At 36.1% G+C, this 24,323-nt stretch overlaps 1 protein-coding gene across 1 annotated transcript in view; it reads right to left on the bottom strand.

The window, feature by feature from the left end:
• Positions 1-2,374: 2,374 nt before the first annotated feature.
• Positions 2,375-24,323, bottom strand: part of LOC124613041 (methyl farnesoate epoxidase-like) — a 191,913-nt gene continuing 169,964 nt past the window's right edge. Inside the window, exons 8-9 of the mRNA XM_047141609.1 lie at positions 3,265-3,406; positions 2,375-3,187 (exon numbers count right to left, since the gene is read on the bottom strand). Of these exons, the coding sequence (XP_046997565.1) occupies positions 3,012-3,187; positions 3,265-3,406 (318 nt within the window). The 3' untranslated portion in view covers positions 2,375-3,011. The remainder of the gene's footprint in view (positions 3,188-3,264; positions 3,407-24,323) is intronic.

The raw sequence follows: 24,323 nt of genomic DNA, 5'->3' as shown, positions 1-24,323 counted from the left end.
AGGGTGTGGTGGCAGGTCAAGTGTGTTACTATTGGATGTCCCCCCCTGAGGCAAACAAATTTGAATTATAACTTTTTTTGATCTGATGTGTTTGTGAGGTATTTAAATGTCTTCAATTAAAGTAAACACCATATTCAGGTATAAAATAATTACCGTTTTATCTAGTAAGTCTCTTCTAAAATTGCAGTACAAAATGTCATATTGTACATTGTGCACTGAAAACATATACTGAAGATTTTTATTGACAGTAAATTACTTATATATTAGTGACTTAATACATTCAACATTACATTGAAACAATGAGCTTTAGATTTTGACAGACGAAAATGATTTAGTGAAGGGTTGTTGCATGCTCAGATTACATTCTCCATACTTATGAAAATAAATATTAAACATGGAGAAAAGCAGATTCCACAATTAATAATTTTATAAAAAATGTAATTTGTAACTAGTAACACTGATAATTTACAAGACACAATATTTGTGAGTCACAACCTCCATTCGTTAGATCATAGCAAGAATTAGAATTATGATCAATATTACTTCAAAAATGTGTGACACATAAAACTCAGTTCATTCTCTTGATATCTAATACTATAATGTAAACTGAAGTCTGTATCAAAGTAGCTGCTACTTCCTATTTTATGCTGCTGTTTCATGTTGTCTGATGAATTTAAGCATAATGCTTTTGGTAATTGTTTCTAGAGCCAGATAAACTTCCTGACACAAATTCCAGTTTAACCTATGAAAATAACATTTTAGTTAGTGTGAAAGTGCAAAAATTGCTGCATTCCTTAACTAGAATGTGGTGTGTTATACTGTGTCCATAGACATGTGTAAATCTGTGCAAGTTTTAGTTTGTGTCAAATAACCACAAATGGTTACAATTTGCAGTAATGATTTCATACATAATATCAGTTGTTGCTATACCTACATCCCAGCTAAATATATATTTTTAAAATAACTTTGTGTACAATTATTTCAGCCTCAAGAAAATATAGTAATAATCAATGTAAGAATTTTTAAGTTGAACTATGCAGCATGTGTGAAGTCTCTATGAATGATAAGATGTTGTGTCCTCTAATATCAATATTATGAGTGGATTGTACCCAGTCATAACAATCAAATGCTTTGGTGGTTCATAACAAAATTATATGCTACAAGATGAAATTATTATATATTATTATAATAGAGGGAAACATTCCATGTGGGAAAAATATATCTAAAAACAAAGATGATGTGACTTACCAAACGAAAGCGCTGGCACGTCGATAAACACACAAACAAACACAAATATACACACAAAATTCTAGCTTTTGCAACCAACGGTTGCTTCGTCAGGAAAGAGGGAAGGAGAGGGAAAGACGAAAGGATGTGGGTTTTAAAGGAGAGGGTAAGGAGTCATTCCAATCCCGGGAGCGGAAAGACTTACCTTAGGGGGAAAAAAGGACGGGTATACACTCGCGCACACACACACATATCCATCCACACATATACAGACACAAGCAGACATATTAAAAGGCAAAGAGTTTGGGCAGAGATGTCAGTCGAGGTGGAAGTGCAGAGGCAAAGATGTTGTTGAATGTTATTATATATTATGTAATGTAGGACTGTAATTGGCATTCTTCATATCCATTGTGGAATATGGGGAAACTATCTTTTAAAATGAACTGGCTGAAAAATACTCAAGTAAAGAAAATTGTTCATCTGTGTAGCAGCCCCACAAAACTCAGTTAGTGTCAAATGCTACAGGGAAAATAATATTAAATATGTGTTCCTTCAGGTTTTGTTAGCAGATAAAATATTATGTCATTTTTTAGGAGTGCATCCAGGATATTATTAACTTTTGTATAAATATATTGGCTGACAGCCTTTCAGCCATTCTCCAGATGAGTTGCCTGCAAGATTTTTAAGGTGCTTTAAACTCATGTTTTAATAATATTGTGAGTAACTCACTTTGAGAACAGGTGAAAGGTTGTCAGCCAAAATATTAGTACAAGAGTTAATGATATCATGGATACACTCCTGAAAAATGGTGGTATATTGAACATGTTGATAACTGAGTTATTCTGGTTCCATGGAAGTCTTTTTGGTGTAAGACTCACTACATAGTAAAATGATTCAACATTTTAGCCATCACTGCAAATGACTGAAACTTTGAAGGATTATTGACAGCAACAATGTCCATGGAAATCTATGCCCAAATGTACTGTTCAATTACTGAGGGCATTCCAAGAAAATTATCTTTTTGATAAACCACAAAAATCTTGAAGGAAAAGAAGTGACTGTTCTGTGAAATTTTTTTGTTACAACTTAGTTAACATTGCATGTTCCAACAGAACAGCTTTCAGTTATGTGTTGTGTAACCATTGTCATATACATCCTATGATGCCATTTAATTTGATCCTGGAATCTGTCCTTGTAAATGAGTATGTCAAGTTGTTCATAAGAAATGAGTCTCAGTTTGCAGGACATGAAGTGTTCCAACTGCTGCTTTTTATTTTTTTTAAATGTACACTGTGTATTAACCTGTCATAAACAGATACAATAACAAACAATAATTTCAGGCATCACTGAATAAACATTTCCTTAGCAGAATAATGTAGTAATAAGTTGTTACTGAGATTGCTATAAATGAATTGGTGTACTTACTTGGGTTATGTATAATTAAACTGCAAGGTACATTACTGGAATGCATTGGAAAACTACATTAGAATTTAATAATTAGTTGAGAGCTATAGTTCACATATTGATAACCAGAAATATGAAAATACTCCTCTTCTTGTTCATATGTAGCTGAGTTTTTACAAACCTCATCTCTATTTTATAATGTTCATTGGAGACTTTTCTATTCTCTCACTAATTCAAAGAAGTGATGATATGGCAGTATGGAGATAAGTAAATGAAATTTCAATTAATTTCCATTCAGTAATACATATTCATGTATTAGGTTTTAATTGCTGTCATAATACTGGTGCTGAAAATAATTATATTTTTGTGTTGTTGCAATGTTATCGAGATTTAAAAATAATATCATATGGTTTTGGAGCAAGATTAAGGCCCTCCAAAGTAGCATACTTTAGGTCAGTACCATCTGCAGGAACAAGTTGAAATTTTTGTAAGATTCCAGCAAACATTTGGAATAAACAACATTTTGCCAAATGCTCCCCCAAGCACCGACGTCGACCTGAAAGACAAATTGGAGCTGTGAGATATGAACCACAAGTTACATTACTATTACCCACTGCATTATCAGTAACTCACCAAGACCAAATGGTAAGAATGCATCATCCTCTCTAAACTGCCCAGTTTCAGTAATGAAACGCTCTGGTCGATATACTTCAGGATCACCCCAATGGTCTTTATCCATGTGCAATGACCAGATATTTAGTAGGACAACTGTATTCTGCATCAAAATACAAAAATTACTTTATATTGACACCTATTTACACTTAGAAAGCATATGAAGTGTCTCTATTAAAGAACACAGTAGAGATAGCAATACTTCTTTCACTGATACTATTTTTCAGGTTATAAGTAACAGTAGAATTGAAACATTTTAATTTAGAAAACTTCCATTTTAATTATATGGTACATTATGGCAATAGAGAGGATTTAATATTACACTGCTTATATGAGGGTTATTTGGAAAGTAAGGTCTGATTTCTCATAACACAGAAACCACAGCAGCGTTTTTTCAAAAAACTGTTTTTATTTTATTTATTATGGCTGTTGTCTACAACGTAGAGATACAAAAGCTGTTGGAATGTTATGACAAATATTCAAAGACCTTTGGAAACTATGTAGAAAAAAAGTTTGGTGTAAAAAACACACTACCTGCATCCCAAAAGATGATCTGTGACAGGTGCAGCATCCATTCCTAGTGAGTGTAAGACATTAGCAAGCCTAAAAGTATCCAAGTCTGCACATAAACTAAAATAATTTTAAAGGTGACAACTGTCCTAAGTGCAAGTTGTGATCTTTTCCATTAACCAGTAACTACAGCTTACAGTAGCTGCAGTTCATAATACCTGCCATCAGCACTGGTACCAATGGCTTCCTCAACAAAGCATCTGTAGCTTGTAGTAAGAATTTTCTGAAATGAATTTTTGGAGTACATTAAATGCTGCCTCCTTCTAGTGGGAATGATTGTGGTGCACTTGTAACTTACTTTTTGAGATTTGGAAAAGGAATAAAGATATAACAGTAGAATAGGAATACCTGATATCCACAATTTCTCGCAATCTCTTTTTCCTTTGGTTTCTATTCCTTGTGTAACTTTTCCTATGAGTTCATTATCACATTATATTCTCATATATTTTATGTTGCTGAATTGCCCCAACAAATCATGATCTTGCCACCGTGAGACAGCTTGTGTACCTGCACTAAACGGATAGCTATACTATAGGTGCAACCATATCAAAGGGGATGCTAGTAGAGTGACCAGACTAATATGTGGTTCCTGAAGATGGGGAACAATAGTTACAGGAGCAATAATATGGATATTGACTGATCTGGCTTTGTAACACCATTCAACATGGCACCAATATGTTGGTACTGTGGGTGGCTGAAACTAAGGGTAAACTAAAGCAATTATATTTCCTGACAAGCTGCAGCTGTACTGTACTATTTAATGATAATAGCATCCTCCTGGGCACAATATTTTGGAGAAAAAAATAGACCTTGATTTGCACCTCTGATCAAAGCTACTCATGAGGATGTTGTCAACATAAAATACAAATACCAGAACCTCCATGTGTATTTCATCCATTGTGCAAGTTACAATTTAAAATTAATTCTTAAAGATATTGCAAAAGTGAATAAAGAAAATATTTTGAAACAGATGAGAGCTACAGTTTCTCTGATTACTGCATGCTGTGATGGTAGAATTTAAAAACTTGTTCTGTGACTAGCTTCAAGATAACATTAAACCAATTAAACCTGTCACAATGGAGTGTAAAGTACAATACCAACTATGCAGTAATAGAAAGATTTGTTGGCATTTTTAAGTCTCTGACAGACATAATTATAGGAAATGTAATGCAACAACACTCCAAGACTGTGTCTAAGTGCTTAGTGCTTCTGACCAGTTTCAGTTTCCAGGACTACTAGGGATTTTTCCTTGGTTGGAAGACTAGGACAGGATGCACTGAGCCTGGTGACACCTACTGAGGAGTGATTTGAGTGAGAAGAAATGGTTACAAGTTATGAGAAGATGACAGTGGTTGGGAGGGTGGTATGCTGATCCCATGACCTTCCATACCACAACTGAGTGTAGCTATTTTTCCTGGCAACATGCAGCTATACTATACAGTTTAATGACACTGGCAGAGGATGATATGAACAACATGCCAAAGATGGCACTGAACGGCCTGCCAGGGTCTGAAAGCAGAGCTGTTTGATGAATACTGTAACAGCTCACAATTACCATTTTTGTGATTCATTACAAAGTACTTTAACAAAATCAATACAACATCTGAGGCCATGAGTTCTGAGATTATGGACATTACAGCTGAATATAGCCTATTAGGAATAGTACTGCAAGTAACAGCTAGCATTAATGAATCATCCAATAAAATTATTGATGAAGCTATTAATATCTGTGAAAGACTGGGCATTGAATGTAGATCTCTAAGAAATAAATAAAATATTAAAGAAGTACATTGACAAGTCTTGTAAGGGTGAGAGGAGACAGACTTAGAATGACTCTTTTCTACCCAATTATTGGAACAATTGATTCATATATTAAATGCACTTTCAATGAATGAATGAAACTGTAGAACCATAAAGAGCAATATAACCTTTATTTATATTTACTACCTATAATGGCAAACCTGCAACTGAAGCATTAAAGAATGCAGTGACATTTACTGAGCATGCTACTACTCTGTTTTCACCAAGCTGATGTTAATAAGAACTACTATAAAAGTAAAAATTTCAAAACCGTCTGCTGCAAAAGACTGAGTAGTGTTTTTATTAGTAAAACACAGCTCACTGGTATTGAGCTACACTGATGTATGCACAACAGTCCTCATGTGCCTTACAGTCCCTGTGACAGTTACAAAAACTGAGCAATCTTTTCCAAGCTAAACATATAAAGAACCATTTTCATATCATAATGGGTATGGAATATTTATCTGATTTGGCAGTACTGTTGTCATTGTTGTTGTGGTCTCCAGTCTGAAGACTGGTTTGCTGCAGTGTTACACCCTACTGTATTCTGTGCAAGTCTCTTCATCTCTACATAACTACCGCAGCATACATTCCTTTGGACTAGTTTTCTGTAGCCAAGCCATTGTTTGTATCTACAATTTTTACCACTCTCATGTATTTCCATTACCAAACTGACAATTCCATTATGTCTCTTACATTCCCATAAAACAAGCCCTTTCACTAGCGAAGTTGTGCCATAAATTTCCTTACTCCTCAATTAAATTCAATAGATTAATTATCTGATCTGTCCATCTACTTTTCAGTGTTCTTCTGTAACACAACATTTCAAATACTATGATTTTTTTCTTTTCTGAACTGATTGTCATCCATGTTTGACTTATGTACAAGGATATACTCCAGAAAAATATCTGCAGAAATCACATACTAATACTTGAATTTATGTTTTGTGTTAAAAAGTTCTCTCTTTCAGAAATGCTTTTCTTGCTATTGCTTAAGTGCATTAATTGCCTCAGCATAATTTCAAATAATTCGATTGCATCCCATTACCCATGTTTTATTTTTGATGATATACATTTTACAGTCAATACACTATCCATTCCATTCAGCTGATTGCCCATGGTGTTTCTCATCTCTGACAGAATTATGATGTTCTCAGCAAGCCTCAGTTTTTATTTCTTCTCCCTGAATTTTAATTCCATTCCCATATATCTCTTTGGTGTCCTGCTTCCTCACACTTTCAATAGAAAATGAAAGAACATGAAATATTGATTTTTCTAAAATAAGAACAATTTTGTTATACTGTAAGACCAATCAAGGAAAAATCATTTAAGAAATACACAATTTTAGGTAACCAAGTCCATAATTTTCATTAACAGTTGTATTGTAAATGTGAAACTTGCTAAATATAAATTTCCTAAAACAAACTATTTGCTTCTGCAGTTACTTAAAAAATCTCTCTTACTTCAGGTAGTGTGCAGCAAGAATTAACAGCTGTTTCAAGTACTGATACAGCAGGGAAACTATCGGCAAGATTATATTTTGTTTCACTAGAGTATTAAAACTCAAGCAGAGTTGACTTTGTGAAAAAGTTTCTTTTTATTTATTTGATTTACTGGCACAAGTGGGAGGGTGATGGCACTTTTTTTGTGTGTGTGTAGGGTGGAATAATGTTAGAATGTTGGGGACAGGAGGAGTCGTGGTGAGAGATAAGGTGTTGAACAACATTTTGATGAGTAGTGAAAGGGGGAGGCAGTTCAGCTTTCGGGACTTACTCCAGGTCCTCCATGATTTTAGTCACACCCTGATGTGAAAAGCCTAATGAGTACATTATCAGAGCCAAGATGGGCACTAAGACAGTAATACAATTGTGTGTGCCAGCTGACTCCACAGATAAGTAAGAAATTGCAAAATACATGATATAAGACAAATTCTTCAGTATTTCAAGGGAGACAATTATTTAATTGGGACAGGAAACTGGAATTCAATAGTAGGAAAAGGAAGAGGAGGCAAAGCAGAACAAGAATGTGGACTGAGTGAAAGAAATGAAAGAGGGAGCTGCCTGCTAAAACTTTTCTCAGGACACAGTTTAATAACTGCCAACATCTGGTTAGTGAAGGCAGCAGACGAACAACAAGGAAAATAGGCAGACCACCTTGGATAGCATATAAGGCATTAGAGTTAACTGATGAAAGAAGAAAATTTAAAAATGTAACAAATAAAACAACAAAAGGACTACAAAGGCCTAAAAGCTAGACTGACAGAGGTTTCAAGTTGTAATGCAGGAATGGCTAGAGGCAAAATGCAAAGCTGTAGAAGAGAGATAGGTATTGTGTATTGTAAAATTAAGGAAATCATTTAAAAAAAGATAAGCAGCTGCATGAACATCAGTCCAGTACTAAGCAGAGAAAAGAAGGCTGAAAGGATGAAGCAATGTACTGAAGGACTATGTGAAGGAAAGAAAGTTGAAGATAAGATCAAGAAGACTACAATGTGATGGGTTGTATGATACTGCAGGAAGAATTTGTCCATGCACTGAATGACACATGCCAAACAAGGCATGTGGATTCGATGATATTCCCTCAGAATCACAGACTACCCTGCTCCCAGAAATGTTTCATTCTGCATGCAAGATATACGAGACAGGTGAAATACTACCAGATTTCAAGAAGTGAATATTATCAAACCATATATTTAAAAAAAAATCATAGCTGCAAAACTTGGAACAAATTATTTGCAGAAAAATGGAAAGACTAGTAGAAGCCAACTTAGGGAAGATAACTTTGGGTTCTGGAAGAATGTGGGAAAACACAAGACAATACTGACCCTATTAATGCTCATACATCATGGATCAAAGGAAGACTGAGCTATGTTTACAGCATTTGTACATTTAGAGGAAGCATTTTACATTTGATTTTGTTGACTGGAATACATTCTTTGAAATTCTGAAGATAGAGGAGACAAAATCCAGTAAACAAAGGATTATCTACAACTTGTACAGAAACCAGACTGCAGTTATAAGGGTTGAGGAACTGGTTAATCCTTACTCTCCAGACACTAAGGATTATAACATCATGGTGAATGATTCTTTGGATTCTTGTATTGTAGCATTCACAGACTACCTCCACAAGGACAAAATCAGAAAATGTATAAAGAAGAATTTTTACCCTTCACAGTAACATGTCCTCACATGTGTATCAGATTATTGGCCAATATGCAGTAAAGTGAAAATGATGAGTATAAAGAAAACAAATTCCATCAATTCCAGTTGGAAGAGAAAAAATGACACTGTTAAATTACATGTTGATACTATATAAATTGCATAAAAAACACAAAATTTCTAGGAATGGATACCAATTTTCATTTGAAATGAGGTGAATGCATAAAGATACTTGCAAAAAGAATGTTGTCAGCATGTTATGTTCTTAGAGTCCTGTCATGAATGGCACAACAGCCAATGCCTTATAGTTACATACTATTCATATATAAACACAGTCTGTAGCTTTGGAGTTCCTTTTGAGGGTACAAATGCTGTATTTCATCAAAATATAAAATCCTTAAGGAATAAAGTTTAACTACTAGAATTACAATTGTGAACACTGGACATTGCCATTCTATGTATCCCTGAACATTGGTGTGAGGAAAATGTAATAGTATTTCCTGCATTAACATCATATAACTCGGACTGTTCCTATACCATGATATTCATTAAAGGTGGTAGTTATGTGTTTATGTGAGAAAAGGTATTACATTTAAAATTACAAAAGACTTTATAGCATTTAGTGAGGATAAACATTTCGAATTCTCAGCAGCAGAAAAAAAAAAAAAAAAAAAACATGTCAAAAAAAAATTATTCTATTTTGCTTGTATTGATCCCCCAGATGTAATATGGATTTTCTCAAAACTCAGTCAGAGCTTAGACAAGGTATCTAGTCCATTAATGAACATTATAATATGCGGGGATTTAAATATCAACGTAATGTAACCAGATGACATTAGTAGTATATAACGGAATACTCTTTGCAGATGGCATAACATCACTCATAAACTGTCCAACTAGAGTGACCAAACAATCTTCCTCAGAAACACCATACAGCAACAGACATAAAAAGAAAGCACTGACAGCTGCTTGTTAAAATTCTAAGCCAATCAGATCATCTCTGTCAGATATTAAAACCAAATATTTATGTAGGGAAGCCTGCTAAATCAAGTACAAACAAAAGGGTCTTTTCAAAATCAAACCTATATCAGTTCTCATCCTAGTTACAACATGAAGGGTGAGAGGAAGTGCATGCAGAAACAAATGTAAACAAAACGTTTAATAAGTTCATGACAATACTTAACCTAAAATTTGAGGAAGCATTTCCCAAAATACTGCATTCCATTAGAGATTTAAAAAATGGTATGGCACCAAATGTATCAAAAAATCCTCTGAAACTCTAAGATATCCCATAACCATAAAAACTAGCCAGACTGACCCAGATTTTTCAGAATTTTACAAAAATTACAGGAGAATTTATAGGAAGGTACTGCTAGCTCCAAAAACGCTACAAACAGTAAAACATTACTGAAGGAAGACAACAAAAGCAAAGCAATCTGAAATATAATCTATAATCAAACAGGAGACAGCAAATGCTTGACAAAATCATCTGTAAACACAGATTTAAAGCAAAGATGCTCAAATCAGCAATGTAAAGGAACTAGCAAACTTCATGAATGAATACTTCAGTAACACTGCTAAGAAATTGCACACTGCAAGGACGAGCCACCACAATCAATGGTAATTTTTTGAACAGCAGAGAAAGAGGTGACACAGATACACTAGACTCTCGCTAATCTGGCCATTCCTGGTGCATATGGGTGCCGGATTAGCGAAGTTCTAGATTACTGAATGTCTGAAATTTATTTTATTCATTTATTTAGTTTTATTCTGAAAACATAGGGGATATAGTGTACTGTACTTTATTAAGCTGAAGGATACAATGGATACAATTTTAAAACATAGGAGATATACTTTATTAAATCCAAAAAACCTTAATTTTCATAGAAAACTTATTCCTTGAGTGTATACTGTACATAATTATACAGTCGTATCACTCAATATGAAACATGTCCCTAATTTTTATCTGTTGCAATGATGATATGCAATGGTGTCATGCTTTATCATGCAACCGCTTCACTAGCATTACATCGGTACTGCAAATATCTGGTTTTTGCATAATGTACTGCAGGAAGACCTTGGCAGCTTCAGCACCAGCAGTGTGAGAAATCTTCATGCTCTCTCCTCCTGTGTCCTCTTCTTCATCAGTTTCATCATTTCTTTCTTGCACACTTTTCATTATTTCTTCATCTGTTAAAATTTGCTGTATCACAGTTTTCTTCATACAGCCACTTAGTAACATCTTCATCATCATGTCAATGTACAAAGTAATTAATAATTTCGCATTGACTGGCTCATTACTGTCGCTCACTACTAGATCCAACTCGGCATCAGTGGATGGCCATGATTTTCTCCGTCTCTTCATTATGGTAGTGCTCTCCACTTTATCCCATGCTTCGGTTGCTTGGAAAACAACATCATGTATGTTAATTGCTTTCCATGCCTTCAGCATAGTCTTGATAGAGTTTTTCTCACTTTTGTTCAGCAAGGAGATGAGAAGTGAGTGTCAATAATGACGTTCCAACATTCCCTGATGCATGGGTAGAATTAAGGCTGTCACATTGGTTGAGAGAAAGAGTGCTTGTCTACCACTGGACTTCAGAGAAACATCTGAAGGATGGCTGGGAGCATTGTCAGTTATAAGGATAGCTTTCAGTGGAAGCTTTTTCTTCTTTAGCTCTTTTCTCACTGCTGGTACAAATGTTCCATAGAACCACTGAGAGAACATTTGTCTGTCCATCCATGGTTTCTTTTGAGTGCAATACTGCACTGGTTGAGTATTTATGTCATTGTGTTGAAAACACTGTGGATGTTTGGATTTTCCATTCACCATAAGCAGTAGTTTATGACTCCCATTTGCATTACAACATGCCATTAATGTTACGCGCTGTTTCTGTTGCTTGTAACCACGAGCTTCCTTCTTGTTCTAGGCAGCTAATGTTTTTGAAGGAAGCGTCTTGTAAAAGAGTCCTGTTTCATCAGCATTATACAAGGCATCAGCAGTTAAATCTTCTTCCTCTGTTATCTTACATGTCTTGCTTACAAACTCATCAGTGTCCTTATTGTTAGCTGAGTGGCTTTCCCCGGAGACTGTCAGCTGCCGAAAGCCTCCATGTCATTTTTTCCAGTTTGATAGCCAACCTTTCCTCACTGCAAACAAGTTACTGCCACCAAGTTGTTTGTTAAATGCATCTGCTTTTTCCTTTATAATTGGGCCACTGACTGGAATTCCTTTACTGCGTTGTTGTATGAACCATCTATAAACAGCTATGTCCAGTTCTTCATTCTCACTCTTTCGCAAAATCTTCCATTTTCCCAACTCACTATCCATTTGTGTTGGGTAGTATCGAATAACATCTTTCTTTTTGATGACATAAATAGTTGCTCATCCAACACTGAACTCAGCAGCCAACAATGGCTTTCTGTAAAGAACCTTGATTTAACTTATCTAAAATTTTGAATTTCTCCCTGAGGTCCAGCATAACGTGTTTCCTTTTAGAAGACATGATTCTAAACTGTAAAGAAAGCTACAATTTCAAATACAGTGTATAAAGCACTGTTTAACTAAACATTGTTATGCACAATAATTCATTGTGCATGTGTTTTTGGTTTTGCGCCGGATTACTGAGAGGCCGGACTACTGAGGGTCGGATTAGCAAGAGTCGTGTAATTCACTACTCAAAGAATAAAAGATCCACATGGTTTATATAATAAATGAATATAATAATTTCAATTCCAAAGAAAGCCAATTCAAATGTCAAAAACGAGACTGACAGGAAATGCAAGATGGCTAAGCAAGAATGGATAATGGAAAGTAGTTGAATAAAATCATATGATGCTGAGGGAATTAGATTAGGAATTGAGACATGTAAAGTAGTTGATGAGTTTTGCTATTTGGGGAGCAAAATAACTGGTGATGGTTGAAATGGAGAGGATATAAAATGTAGACTGGCAATGGCAAGGAATGCATTTCTGAAGGACAGAAATTTTTTAAAATTGAATATAGGTTTAAATGTCAGGCATGAAGTGTAACCAAGTATGGAAGTGAAACATTGACAATAGACAGTTTAGACAAAAGGAGAATAGAAGCTTTTGAAATATGGTGCTACAAAGAATACTGAAGATTAGATGGGTAGATCACGTAACTAATTAGGAGGCACTGTATAGAATTGGGGAGAAAAGGAACTTGTGACATAACCTGACAAGAAAAGGGATTGGTTGGTAGGACACATCCTGAGACATCAAGGGATCACCAGTTTAGTGCTGGAGGAAAGTATGGGGGTACAAATTGTAGAGGGACACCAAGAGAAATACAATAAGCAGATCTGGAGGGATGTAGGTTGCAGTAGGTACTTGGAGATGAAGAGGCTTGCACAGGATAGAGTGACATGGAGACCTGTACCAAACCAGGATTCTAAAGACCACAACAACAACAACAACAACAACAACAAAGCAAACACAACAATTATTATGTAAAGAAGTAACAGCAATACATTTATGAGCATATAAATACATCTTAGGAGAATAAGAAGCAAAGGCCCAATGTGGCACTTATCCCAGTGTTCCCAGTTACCAGGGTAGGCAACAACTGAAACATGTGGTGTGGGATAGAGACAGAGGAGACACTGGTGCCTCTGCAATGTATGCTCCATTCCTCTCTGTGTAGAACATATCATGCCCTCACCTTTATTGTTGCACACCAGAATAGCAATAGTTGTGGGTGGGGACAAGTTGAGCATCTGAATGTACCATCCACATACTTTTTCTAAGCTTCTGGACTGCTTAAAACTCAATAATCACACATGAAAAATCAATTGATGAATAGCATGTAGTGTGCACATACTTTTCTCTCCTTGTCAGGTCTAGGGGGACAGTTTAAGAAGTGAAGAAAGGAAGCCCCCACACATATAAGAGAGTATTGCAAGGAGAGGAGTGCTGTGAGGATAACAAGCCCCATTTCCCTGTCCTGTCAGTAATGACTATTTTTCTTGTGAACTCTGGAGTACCCATTGTTGTCTTGTAATTATGCTGTACAGTACTGTAAAAGGCATTGTGCATGTATGTAAAAATAGGTGTCTTTTTTCCTCATTTGTGATATGCTGTGCATTCCTGTGTGCTCCACAGCATTTTTCTAAAGAAGTTCCATAGTTTATGAGCCCAAGATCACCAATCTACAGTGACAGGAAGTCAGAGTACTGTCTAAGATATAAGACAGGGTGGAAGACTTTGAAACAGTGAGTACCGGTACTGAAAATTTTCTCTTTCTGGTGGATTGCAAAGAGGATCCACAAGTGATGTTTATGAAATCAGTGTGAAAGTGATAGATATGATTGTATTCAACAAAAGTTTTCTTACTGAACTATATACACAGAGCAGACAAAAGTCATGAGATATCCCTTAATATTTCAGACCTCCTTTTCCCCAGTGCAGTGCAGCAGCTTGATGTGACATGGACCCAACAAGTCATTAGAAGCTCCTGCAGAGATATTGTTGTATTTGTACCAAGAGCTGAAGCTAGAATCATGAAACAAAGCAGGTATATAATCCTGAAAGCTTCAAAGAAAGGCAATTTGTACTACCTTACTGTACATGGAGAAGACAATTCCTATATTTCAATGTATGGATGTGGCCCTGTCACAAATCTTACCAACAGTCAGGAAATAGATTTATGGGACAAAAGGTTAGGCCAGATTCCTGGTGATAAAAATAAGAAACAGGTCAAAAGTAGTGGAACAATTTTTGAAGCATCAGGCAACCAGGTAAATCTGTTGTGCAATGTGTGTGTGTTGATGATAAAATGAAAGCCAAGTCTTTTCACAAACAGTCAGAAAAATGGAGCAAGTTAACCTCTACATTTGATACATAGTGATGTAATGGTATCTCTGACCCACAATCACTTGTTGGACTGAAATATATTGCCACATTTATCTATGGTTACTCAAGATATGCAGTAATGTACAAGGTGGCTATAATTAAACTTTCACTACTTGATCCAACATATGTGGAAAACTATTTATAATAACGGTACCCAACTTTATAGGAAAGATGTTAAGACTGTGTGCTGCAGGATTTACATTGTTAGTAGTGTTAAGGTCAACACTTGCCATTAGGTGCTGCTATTGGTATGGTGACACAGGGTTGAAACACAAGCATCAGCGTGCATTACACTAGCAGAGTCAACATGGGTCTGGACAAGATAAACAGGGCTTTACTAATAAAGCTGTTTTATCAAAACAACAGCAATAATGCTGCTGCTCTTTCCAAATACAGGTGCATTAAGGGAATATGGAGAGGTCCTCTTTCCATACTGGGCTGAAGATCATGATTCAGATCTTTGAATTAGCTGGCAATGTGGGAATTGCTCCTGGGAGAGTCTGACAGCCAGTTGTGCCACAAAATGTTGAAGAAGCTGCTGCTGCCACGAGTGAGTATGCTGGACGTAATGTGCAATCTTCAAGCAGGGCACATGGTACATCAAATCAACTGAACATTCCATGGTCCACCATTGAGAAGGTGCTATGAACAACTGTGAAATGGCATTTGTATAAACTTCACATTACTTGCCAAATCAGATGATTACCACACTCAGCAACATTTTTAATCTGGAATGTAAACATGTTACACAATTAATAAATGTTACCATCTCATGTGCAAATTAAAATGTGTTTCTTTCAATGGTTTATTTGTTATTTCTTTTCCACATGCCATTACAAATATTTCCGTAAAGCTTTATTGTCCTACAGTCACTCCATTTTCATATAGGCCCTCTCAAGCAGTGAAAGTTTAATTATAATCATCCTGAATGTACTAAAAGTGAACAGTGAAGTGTGTCAGCCATTCAAATAATACAAAGTGTATGGAAAAAATTTCTACAGAAAAAAAATGAATGCTCTGTTCAGACAATGGAGGTGAATATATGCCTAAAGAATTTGAAGGATATCTGGGAAAAAAGGTATTTGGAACTAGCTGACCATCCCTGGCACACTTCAACAAAATGATGTTGCACAATGGTTCAATCAAACCCTTCCAAATACTGTGCAATATATACATTTGGAGAGCTATATACCACAAAATTTCTGTTGTGAAGACATACCAATGACAAATTATCTGCAAAATAGAGACTTGATGGTACTAAATTATGGAAAAAGTCCTTACAAAAAATAGCATGGACAAGAACCAAACATTAATCATCTGCAATAATTCGGATGTTGTGTATATGCAAAAATGAAAAACTGATGTGATAAATTTGAACCAAATGAACAATCCCTCACGAAGACTGGATATTCAGAAACCACGAAAGCCTACAGACTGTGGAATCCAAAAACAGAAAATATAATGATTGTCAGAGATATTTAATTTGATGAAAATATCTTTCCAGCAAAACTGAACAAAGGTATTACAAAAGTGATTGATCTGAAGGCCACAACCACTGCAGATGATGAAGGAGCATCCTAGAATATAGACACTATGGGGCAGAAGAAGCCTCTGACACAAAAAAGTGAAAATTTTTAAATTTGTGTAGCTTCTGAACATAATGAAGTAGAAAAGGAGACTGAAGAGGAGGATAAGAGTGCTGAGATTGATACTACACAAAATATAATAACAACTGTGAAGTAAAAGAACCTACAATAAACAGAAGCTACAGAACACAATCTGGGTAATAAGTTGAATCAGTGATATGGCTGACAGACAAAAAAACAAATGAAAAGAAGAAGGACTATGCAGCTGAAAAGGAAAGTACACCAGGAGGAAAGCATGTAAACAGCATACAGGAAGCCATGTCAGCTGACAAGAAAAATAAATAGCAAGAAGCAATGCCAGAAGAACTGGGAAACCTAATGCAAAACTGAACCTAGACATTTTTATCACATGCTAACAACACAGAGACAATATGAACACAATGGGGTTTCAAGTGCAAGGGAAAAGGGAAGCATTGTCAGAGACAGAGTATGAGTGGTAGCTTAAGCTAATAAGCAAAGACCAGGAATTGATTTTGACAAATGTTACAGTCCAGTTAAACTACTTATGGTAACAGTGGATGAACTAGATGGGAATTCATCTTTAAATGTCATTGTGATGTGTTTGATGGCTGACATACAGTATAAAGCCTATGTGGAACTATGAATTGGTTTCACAGATGTCACTGACAAACAGTGAAGAAAATTCAGTGGCATACCAGATCAAGAGGAACTGAACAATGGGGAGTGGAACTGCAGACTTGAGAAGTACATCTGTGGCTTGCATTAGTTCAGTGGACGATGGAATGAAACACTCAACAAGTTCCTGTGCAAACGAGGGACACTGCAACCAGTAGTTGACCCTCATGCTACTGTGATCTACAGTGTGAACTCATTCTAATTGTATATGTGGATGACATAAGATTATACGGTGAGAAAAGTGAAATAATGAAAATTAAAAATATCTTAAGCATGGAATTTGAAATAAAGAGACCTTGGTGTTGCATGACATGCATAGTCAATTCAAGTTACAAGGGAAGATGGAACACTGATTTTAGACCAAACAGCATACTCAAAATAAATCTTAAAGGCATTCCAAATGAAAAACTGCAAACTTCTGAAAATACCTCTCATTCTGAATATGAAGTACAAAATGCGATAGACGAAGCAAATTTCAGCGAACAGAATGCACCAAAATACAGAACCATGATTGGAAGGCTTCTATACTTTGCAGTGGGCATAAAGACAGATTTAGCATATCCAGTGAGTTATTTAAGCCAATTCATCAGCAATCCATGCGAGGAGCATGAACATGCCTTCAAACACAAAGTTATTTGTGAGGTACAATACATCATGCACTGGCTTATTGCAACAATGATATTTTATGTGTTTGAAGTGACCCCCATTAGTAGCCAAACAATGACGATGCCACTGAACTACTGACCGAAGTATGGCTGTCAGTGTTGCTGGTGTTATAGCTGCACAGGATGCCTCGATGGTTTCTCATAGCTCATTCTGTGGAGCTGGCTTCTGTTGATAAAGTTCATTTTTCGATGTCCCCCATAGGTAGAATTCAAGAGGTGTAAGGTCTGGAGACCATTGGACACACTCAACAGATCCTTTTTGACCTATCCATCTTCTATGTACATTTTCATCCAAGTAGGTTCCAGGATTCCATGATTTTTGGTGGGATCAGCAGTGGCTTCACAGACGAAAGCAGTTAACAAAGTGAGTCATCAAGTGGATGAAGAGGTATGTGACTATCATAACACGTATGATCACAGTGCATCAAGATTAAAGACATTAACGGAACCTACAACCTCAAATATAAAGTCAAATTGCTCCAGAGGAATACAGACAGAGACAAACTACTTACTTTTCTACAAGTTAACATACGTTGTATTAGAAATAAAATTTTAGAATTAGAACATTTATGTAACACTGAGCATGTAGATGTTATATGTGTATCTGACCACTGGTTAACACAAGAACAAGTACATATGTTCATTCCCCAAGGGTATGTTGTGGGAGACATGATATTTAGAAAACAGGGAAAGAATGGTGGGGCGGGAATTTTTGTCAAAGAAGGAATAATATTTTCCAGAATTGATGTACCTACATAATCCTCAGAGCTAGATGGGGAGTTTAGTTGTGTAAAACTAATGAATGAAAATATAGTGGTATTTAGTCTATATAGGTCGCCAGATGGTGATGTAAATTTGTTTATTGAAAAATGTGAATTAATAATTAAAAAAATATTGAAGAGTAAAACGAGAATTGCTATATGTAGTGATTTCAACATAGAAATGGTAAACACACAGAGACCAGTTGCTAGGACATTTTTGAATATGCTAAGATCATTAGACATCTATTGTACAAATAACTGTGCCACACGTAGGAATGCCTGTATAGACAATATTGTTGTGAATTTCCATAGGGAGGATTTTACAGTTAGACTTGCAGGAAGTGGACTTGCAGATCATGAGCCACTACTCCTTACGCTCTGTAAGAGGCTGCCAGTTAAAACTGAAGAATCTAAAGTAGTAGTGGTACGAAGACAGAAGGTAGAGTACATAAATATGTTTGTTGATAGATTAGGAAGTGCAGATTGGGACTTTATACATAATTGTCGATCTGGAAAAAGGGAAGCTGAAATTAGCTTTGGTAACTTCTTTAAGAAGTACACAGATTTATCGTATTCTTGCTCACCAGTAAAAAAAAGTTAGATATCCAAATGAAATGAAAAAGAAAAGTCTGAACTGGTTCACACAAGAGCTAGTAGAAATTAGACGAAACTTACATATGCTGTACCAGATGCATAAACAAGCCTCTGACCAAGGAGCAGAACAGAGTGTGAACATTCATAGGTCATATCTGAAATGCAAAAAATACTATAAAGCTAAACTTGTTCTGGCAAAAAAGCAAGCAGCGTGTAGGGAAGCAGCCTACTCACGCTGTAGTAAATTCACATCTGTTTCCATTGTGTGCCAGCCAGTCTGCTGTAACTAGCTCTGGCGTCATAAATGTTGCGCAATACCTTAAAAATCAAGCAAATGAACTAAAACTTTTCTAGCATGTCAAAAATAATACTAAATTAATGTGTGTTAAATATCAGTTCGATAACTTCAGCCATTTCCGAGATTTGGACGTTTTTCTGGAAAAATCATTGGCGCAACAGAAAAGAGCTAGAGACTTCAAAATTTATATTTAGATTCATCTTTCATAATGATTTAATAAAAACAGTACTTTGGATTTCACAAATTAAGACTTTAGTGGAAATTCATGATTTTCTGGTTTTCGTCTCAAAACTGAAGGAAGCAAGATAGATTAAGTAGGCTAGTAAATAAGGCTAGGATGTTTAGATTTAAATAGGTTGGAGGTCCGCTATGATTATGAAAATGTGTAAAGTTTCTTTTTAATACCTATAAAATTATAGCGATAGCGGATTTCAAAAGGGACAGTTCAGAGCTCATCTGCTGCGTGCAGTGTAATTTAATTAATTCTCTCGCCCAAAATATTTAACTTAGCCACGTCAAAATTTTATTATCAATACTTACCTGCGTGCTGAATGCACGTTTAAATTTAGAGCTTCTTCGGCCATCAGCCAAAGAAGCTATAAATTATTATGTATCTTGAAGTGGTGCGTTACTAGCCCAGCGGCTAGTCGGGAGAGCGGATTTGATCAGGCGATCCCTCAGCCGTCCGCACCGCGGCTTTATATATAAGAACACTGCGCGAGGAAGCAAGGCCCCAGTTCTCTCCAGACGCTGAATGACACGCCATCTGTGTCGGTAGTCGCGTCGCATCAGTGTATCTGCTACAAACAGCCTCGGGTGCCGTATTAAGTTACTAGAGATATGCGGAACCATGAAAACATTTTATGTGAAGTGTTAATTCTGGAATGATTTTCATTATCTAGCTTCAGTTTGCGTTTTGTCGTATTTTCACGTGCCGTCACGGGACAGACATTCTACCAAATATTTAGCGTGGCGTTTGATGAAATATTTTCATCAAATTATGGCGAGCATTCTTTTTAACATTTGATTCGGACATTTATAGTTGCATCAGCGCATTAGACTCTGAACTGTTCTGTTAGTTAGGTTGTAGGGATACTTGTGGTTTTTATTAGTGAATTTCAGAATATACTCAACTATTTTGGAAAACCGTTTTTGATTAGAAATCCCGGACAATCTCCTAATTCCTCAGAGCTATAAGCTGCAGCTATAAGAACATTCTCAGGTAAAGTGGGCACTAGGATATCTATTTACTGGCTCCAAGTTTTATTAAATCACTTTCTGGGGGTCACGGAGTAAATAGAGAGCCAGTGTTGAGAACGGCAAAAGACAGCAATAACAACATTCTAAAAGCTAGAAACTGATTCAACACGCAAGCGTATATATATACAGAAAAATATTATTTTACACAAAATTATCCGCCGCCCCACAAGCGGAGAACTATATAGAAAGAGCTCCCAATAAATGCAAGGTAGCCTGGCAAATAATAAAACAAGAGAATACACCGAAACGCACAGAAACAGCTCTGCTTGATCCTGAAGAATTAAATGAGTACTTTTTAAACTCAGTTAAAGAAATAAGTAGCAGTATCAAAGCAACAAATTCATCTGCAATGAACCTTGTTGGAATACCACTGCCTGTTAACCTGGCATTTCAATGGAGGGCTGTCACACCTGCTGATGTTATAAAAGCTGTATCCAAATTTTCAGGTTCTAAAAGTATGGACTGTTATTGGTTATCAAATAACATAATTAAAAAGACAATACACTCAATCGCCAAACCATTAGCTTACATTTTTAATAAATGTGTAGAATTTGGAGTTTTTCCAGATGCACTCAATGTATCAAAAGTTGTCCCAGTTTTTAAAAAAGGAGACAAACATCTCCTCCAAAGCTACAGACCAGTCTCCATTGTTCCAATATTCTCAAAGGTATTTGAGGTGATGATACACACACAAATAAGCAACTTCTTTGAAAAAAACAATATCCTATGTAACAATCAGTTTGGCTTTCGAAAGGGGAAGAACACAACAGGGGCCATTTTGGAAATCATTGACCAAACCTTAACAGCTTTTGAAAATAATAACATGGTATCACTGGTATTATGTGACCTAAGCAAAGCTTTCGACTGCATTCCTGTTGACATACTACTGGGGAAAGTAGAGTTTTATGAGGTGAGAGGGAGCACTTTACCTGTGATAAATTCTTATTTAAGTAACCGAAAACAATTCGTTTCAGTCAGAAATTTAAATTCTTCCATCATGGAAATCAGCACAGGTGTACCACAAGGGTCTATCCTTGGACCCTTCTTCTTCATTGTCGCTATTAATGATTTACCTAAAAATATAGCTCACCCTGTTGTGTGTTATGCTGACGATACAACACTATTTACCACACATCAGAACATTTCAGATCTGAATTACCTAACAAAAGAAACACTAGATAAGGCCCTGGACTGGTTTGCAGCCTTTAAGCTCCTATGCAACCCTGACAAAACACAACAACTTTTAATGGGAACATCAAATGAAGTAGGCAATAAGTCGGTAAAACTCTTAGGTATTCACATTGACTCAAAACTATATTGGGAGGAACATGTCAATCATGTATGTGAAAAAATATCTCGGGTGGCATACCTTCTCTTGAAACTGAGGGAGGTAGTGAGCTTGGAGTACCTCAGGGTGACATACTTTGGGCTATTCCAGTCACATATTTCATATGGTCTGATTATATGGGGGCACTCCCCTCACATCAAAAACGTATTGAAATTACAGAAAAAAGTCATATGTATAATATGTAAAAGAGGTCATACAGAGCACTGTTGTCCTCTTTTTTCCAGACTCAGAATACTTACAATTATAAATCTATACATCTATGTGTCTGTACTCTATATTAAAAATAATATTTCAGAATTTATTGCCAGAAGGGAAATACACGAACACAACACCAGGGCTAACGGTAATTTAGACATACAGCACCACAGATTAGCGAGAATAGGAAATTCCCACGAAGTTAACCCACTCAAAATGTTCAATAAACTGCCAGTTCATTTCAGTCTATGGATACAAATTCTTTTGAAATTAAGTGGTACAGCTGGCTGTCAGATCATCCATTCTATGACATTAAAGAATTCTTTGAGATGCCTGAGGAGAATATAAGCATTTAAATGTTGTCTGTAGTTAAACATATTATTTTGTGCTGTGGTTAATCGTGGGTAATTACAAAGTTTATACTATAAACAATAAAATACCATATTATATTAGATTATTAGATAGCTCCTTGCGTTAACTTTTAAAAGCTATCCTTTGTAATTTGGTACACTGCCATGCTTCAAATGTATTCTATAATGTATTGACAGAAGTTTATTTTATTATTCTGTATGTACTAGTACATCTTGTATGACGAAGCCAATATCATTGTAAAATGATCTATGGTGAATAAAATTCTTGAAATTCTTGACAACTGTGTTGTAGAGAGGCAGAGCACCAGTTTGTTGTAGGTAAAATCTTTCATTCTCGTCTCAGATGGCAAGTATAATTGATTTTAGTAGCATATGAAGATGCACCTTAGCATTTATGATACTTCGAAATAAGAATGGTCCAATCAAACTGTTCAATGAGAGACCATAACCACATGTTAATACTCAGTAGATACATGTTTGTCCACGAGAACATGAGGATTTTCAGGAGCCCATTACATGCGTGGTGGTTTACAGTATCGTTCAGTTTGAATGGTGCTTCATCTGACCAAGTAATCATCCCTGCAAACCGTTCATCCTCATGAAGTATGCCTTCAAAACACTTGCAGTACTCCATTCTTCAATCTGGTTTGTCCTCATTCACAGCGTGCAGCAGTCTTGGATTGTACATTTTCCATTTTGCAGCATTCAGAATTTGTTGCATGATTGATCCTAAAATGCCAATCTTAAATGTGTGAGAGTAAGGAGGCAGTTTAATTACCACTGAGGCTGAGTGAAGAAAAAATATACAGTTTCTCTAGTTCTGTCTATAGCTGGACAGCGGTAACAGTAATTCTCAATCATACCATTCGGAGTAACTTAAAACTTTGGGCCTCCACCATTCACAAATACAAAGATGCGTGAAAACTAGAAAATTTCAATCACAGATAATGAAAGTTCACAAAATAACTTAGATACTTCATATGATGAGGTATTCAACTTTGATATCCTTGGGGTTCCTGCTTCAGAAAATCCTAGAATTTGGCGTCGCTGTTGTACTAATTTTTAAATAAAATACAGAGTATATAACTTTTCTCGTTTTATATTGTGACTGATTAGCGTGTACATTGGTGGAATAAACACCGGCCATCTGACAATAAGGCAGACTGACTTCATGGTTCATGTGCCACTTACTTTTACATAAAACTAAACAATCGAATACATCATTAATTATAAGAATTACAGAATAACAATTACAAGTCATTAAAGGTCATTAATAAATCGCCAGGTACTGATGGGATTCCAATTCGGTTTTACAGAGAGTACTCTACTGCATTGGCTCCTTACTTTGTTGTTGTTGTTGTGGTCTTCAGTCCTGAGATTGGTTTGATGCAGCTCTCCATGCTACTCTATCCTGTGCAAGCTTCTTCATCTCCCAGTACCTATTGCAACCTACATCCTTCTGAATCTGCTTAGTGTATTCATCTCTTGGTCTCCCTCTACGATTTTTACCCTCCACGCTGCCCTCCAATGCTAAATTGGTGATCCCTTGATGCCTCAGAACGTGTCCTACCAATCGATCCCTTCTTCTAGTCAAGTTGTGCCACAAACGTCTTCCCAATCCTATTCAATACCTCCTCATTAGTTATGTGATCTACCCATCTAATCTTCAGCATTCTTCTGTAGCACCACATTTCGAAACCTTCTATTCTCTTCTTGTCCAAACTTGTTATCGTCCATGTTTCACTTCCATTCATGGCTACGCTTCATACAAATACAATTCAGAAACGACTTCCTGACACTTAAATCTATACTCGATGTTAACAAATTTCTCTTCTTCAGAAACGA

This window comes from Schistocerca americana, chromosome 4 (assembly GCF_021461395.2).
Source record: "Schistocerca americana isolate TAMUIC-IGC-003095 chromosome 4, iqSchAmer2.1, whole genome shotgun sequence".
Lineage (NCBI taxonomy): Eukaryota > Metazoa > Arthropoda > Insecta > Orthoptera > Acrididae > Schistocerca > Schistocerca americana.
Note: the sequence above shows the minus strand (reverse complement) of the source record. Positions and strands in the feature narration are given on the sequence as shown.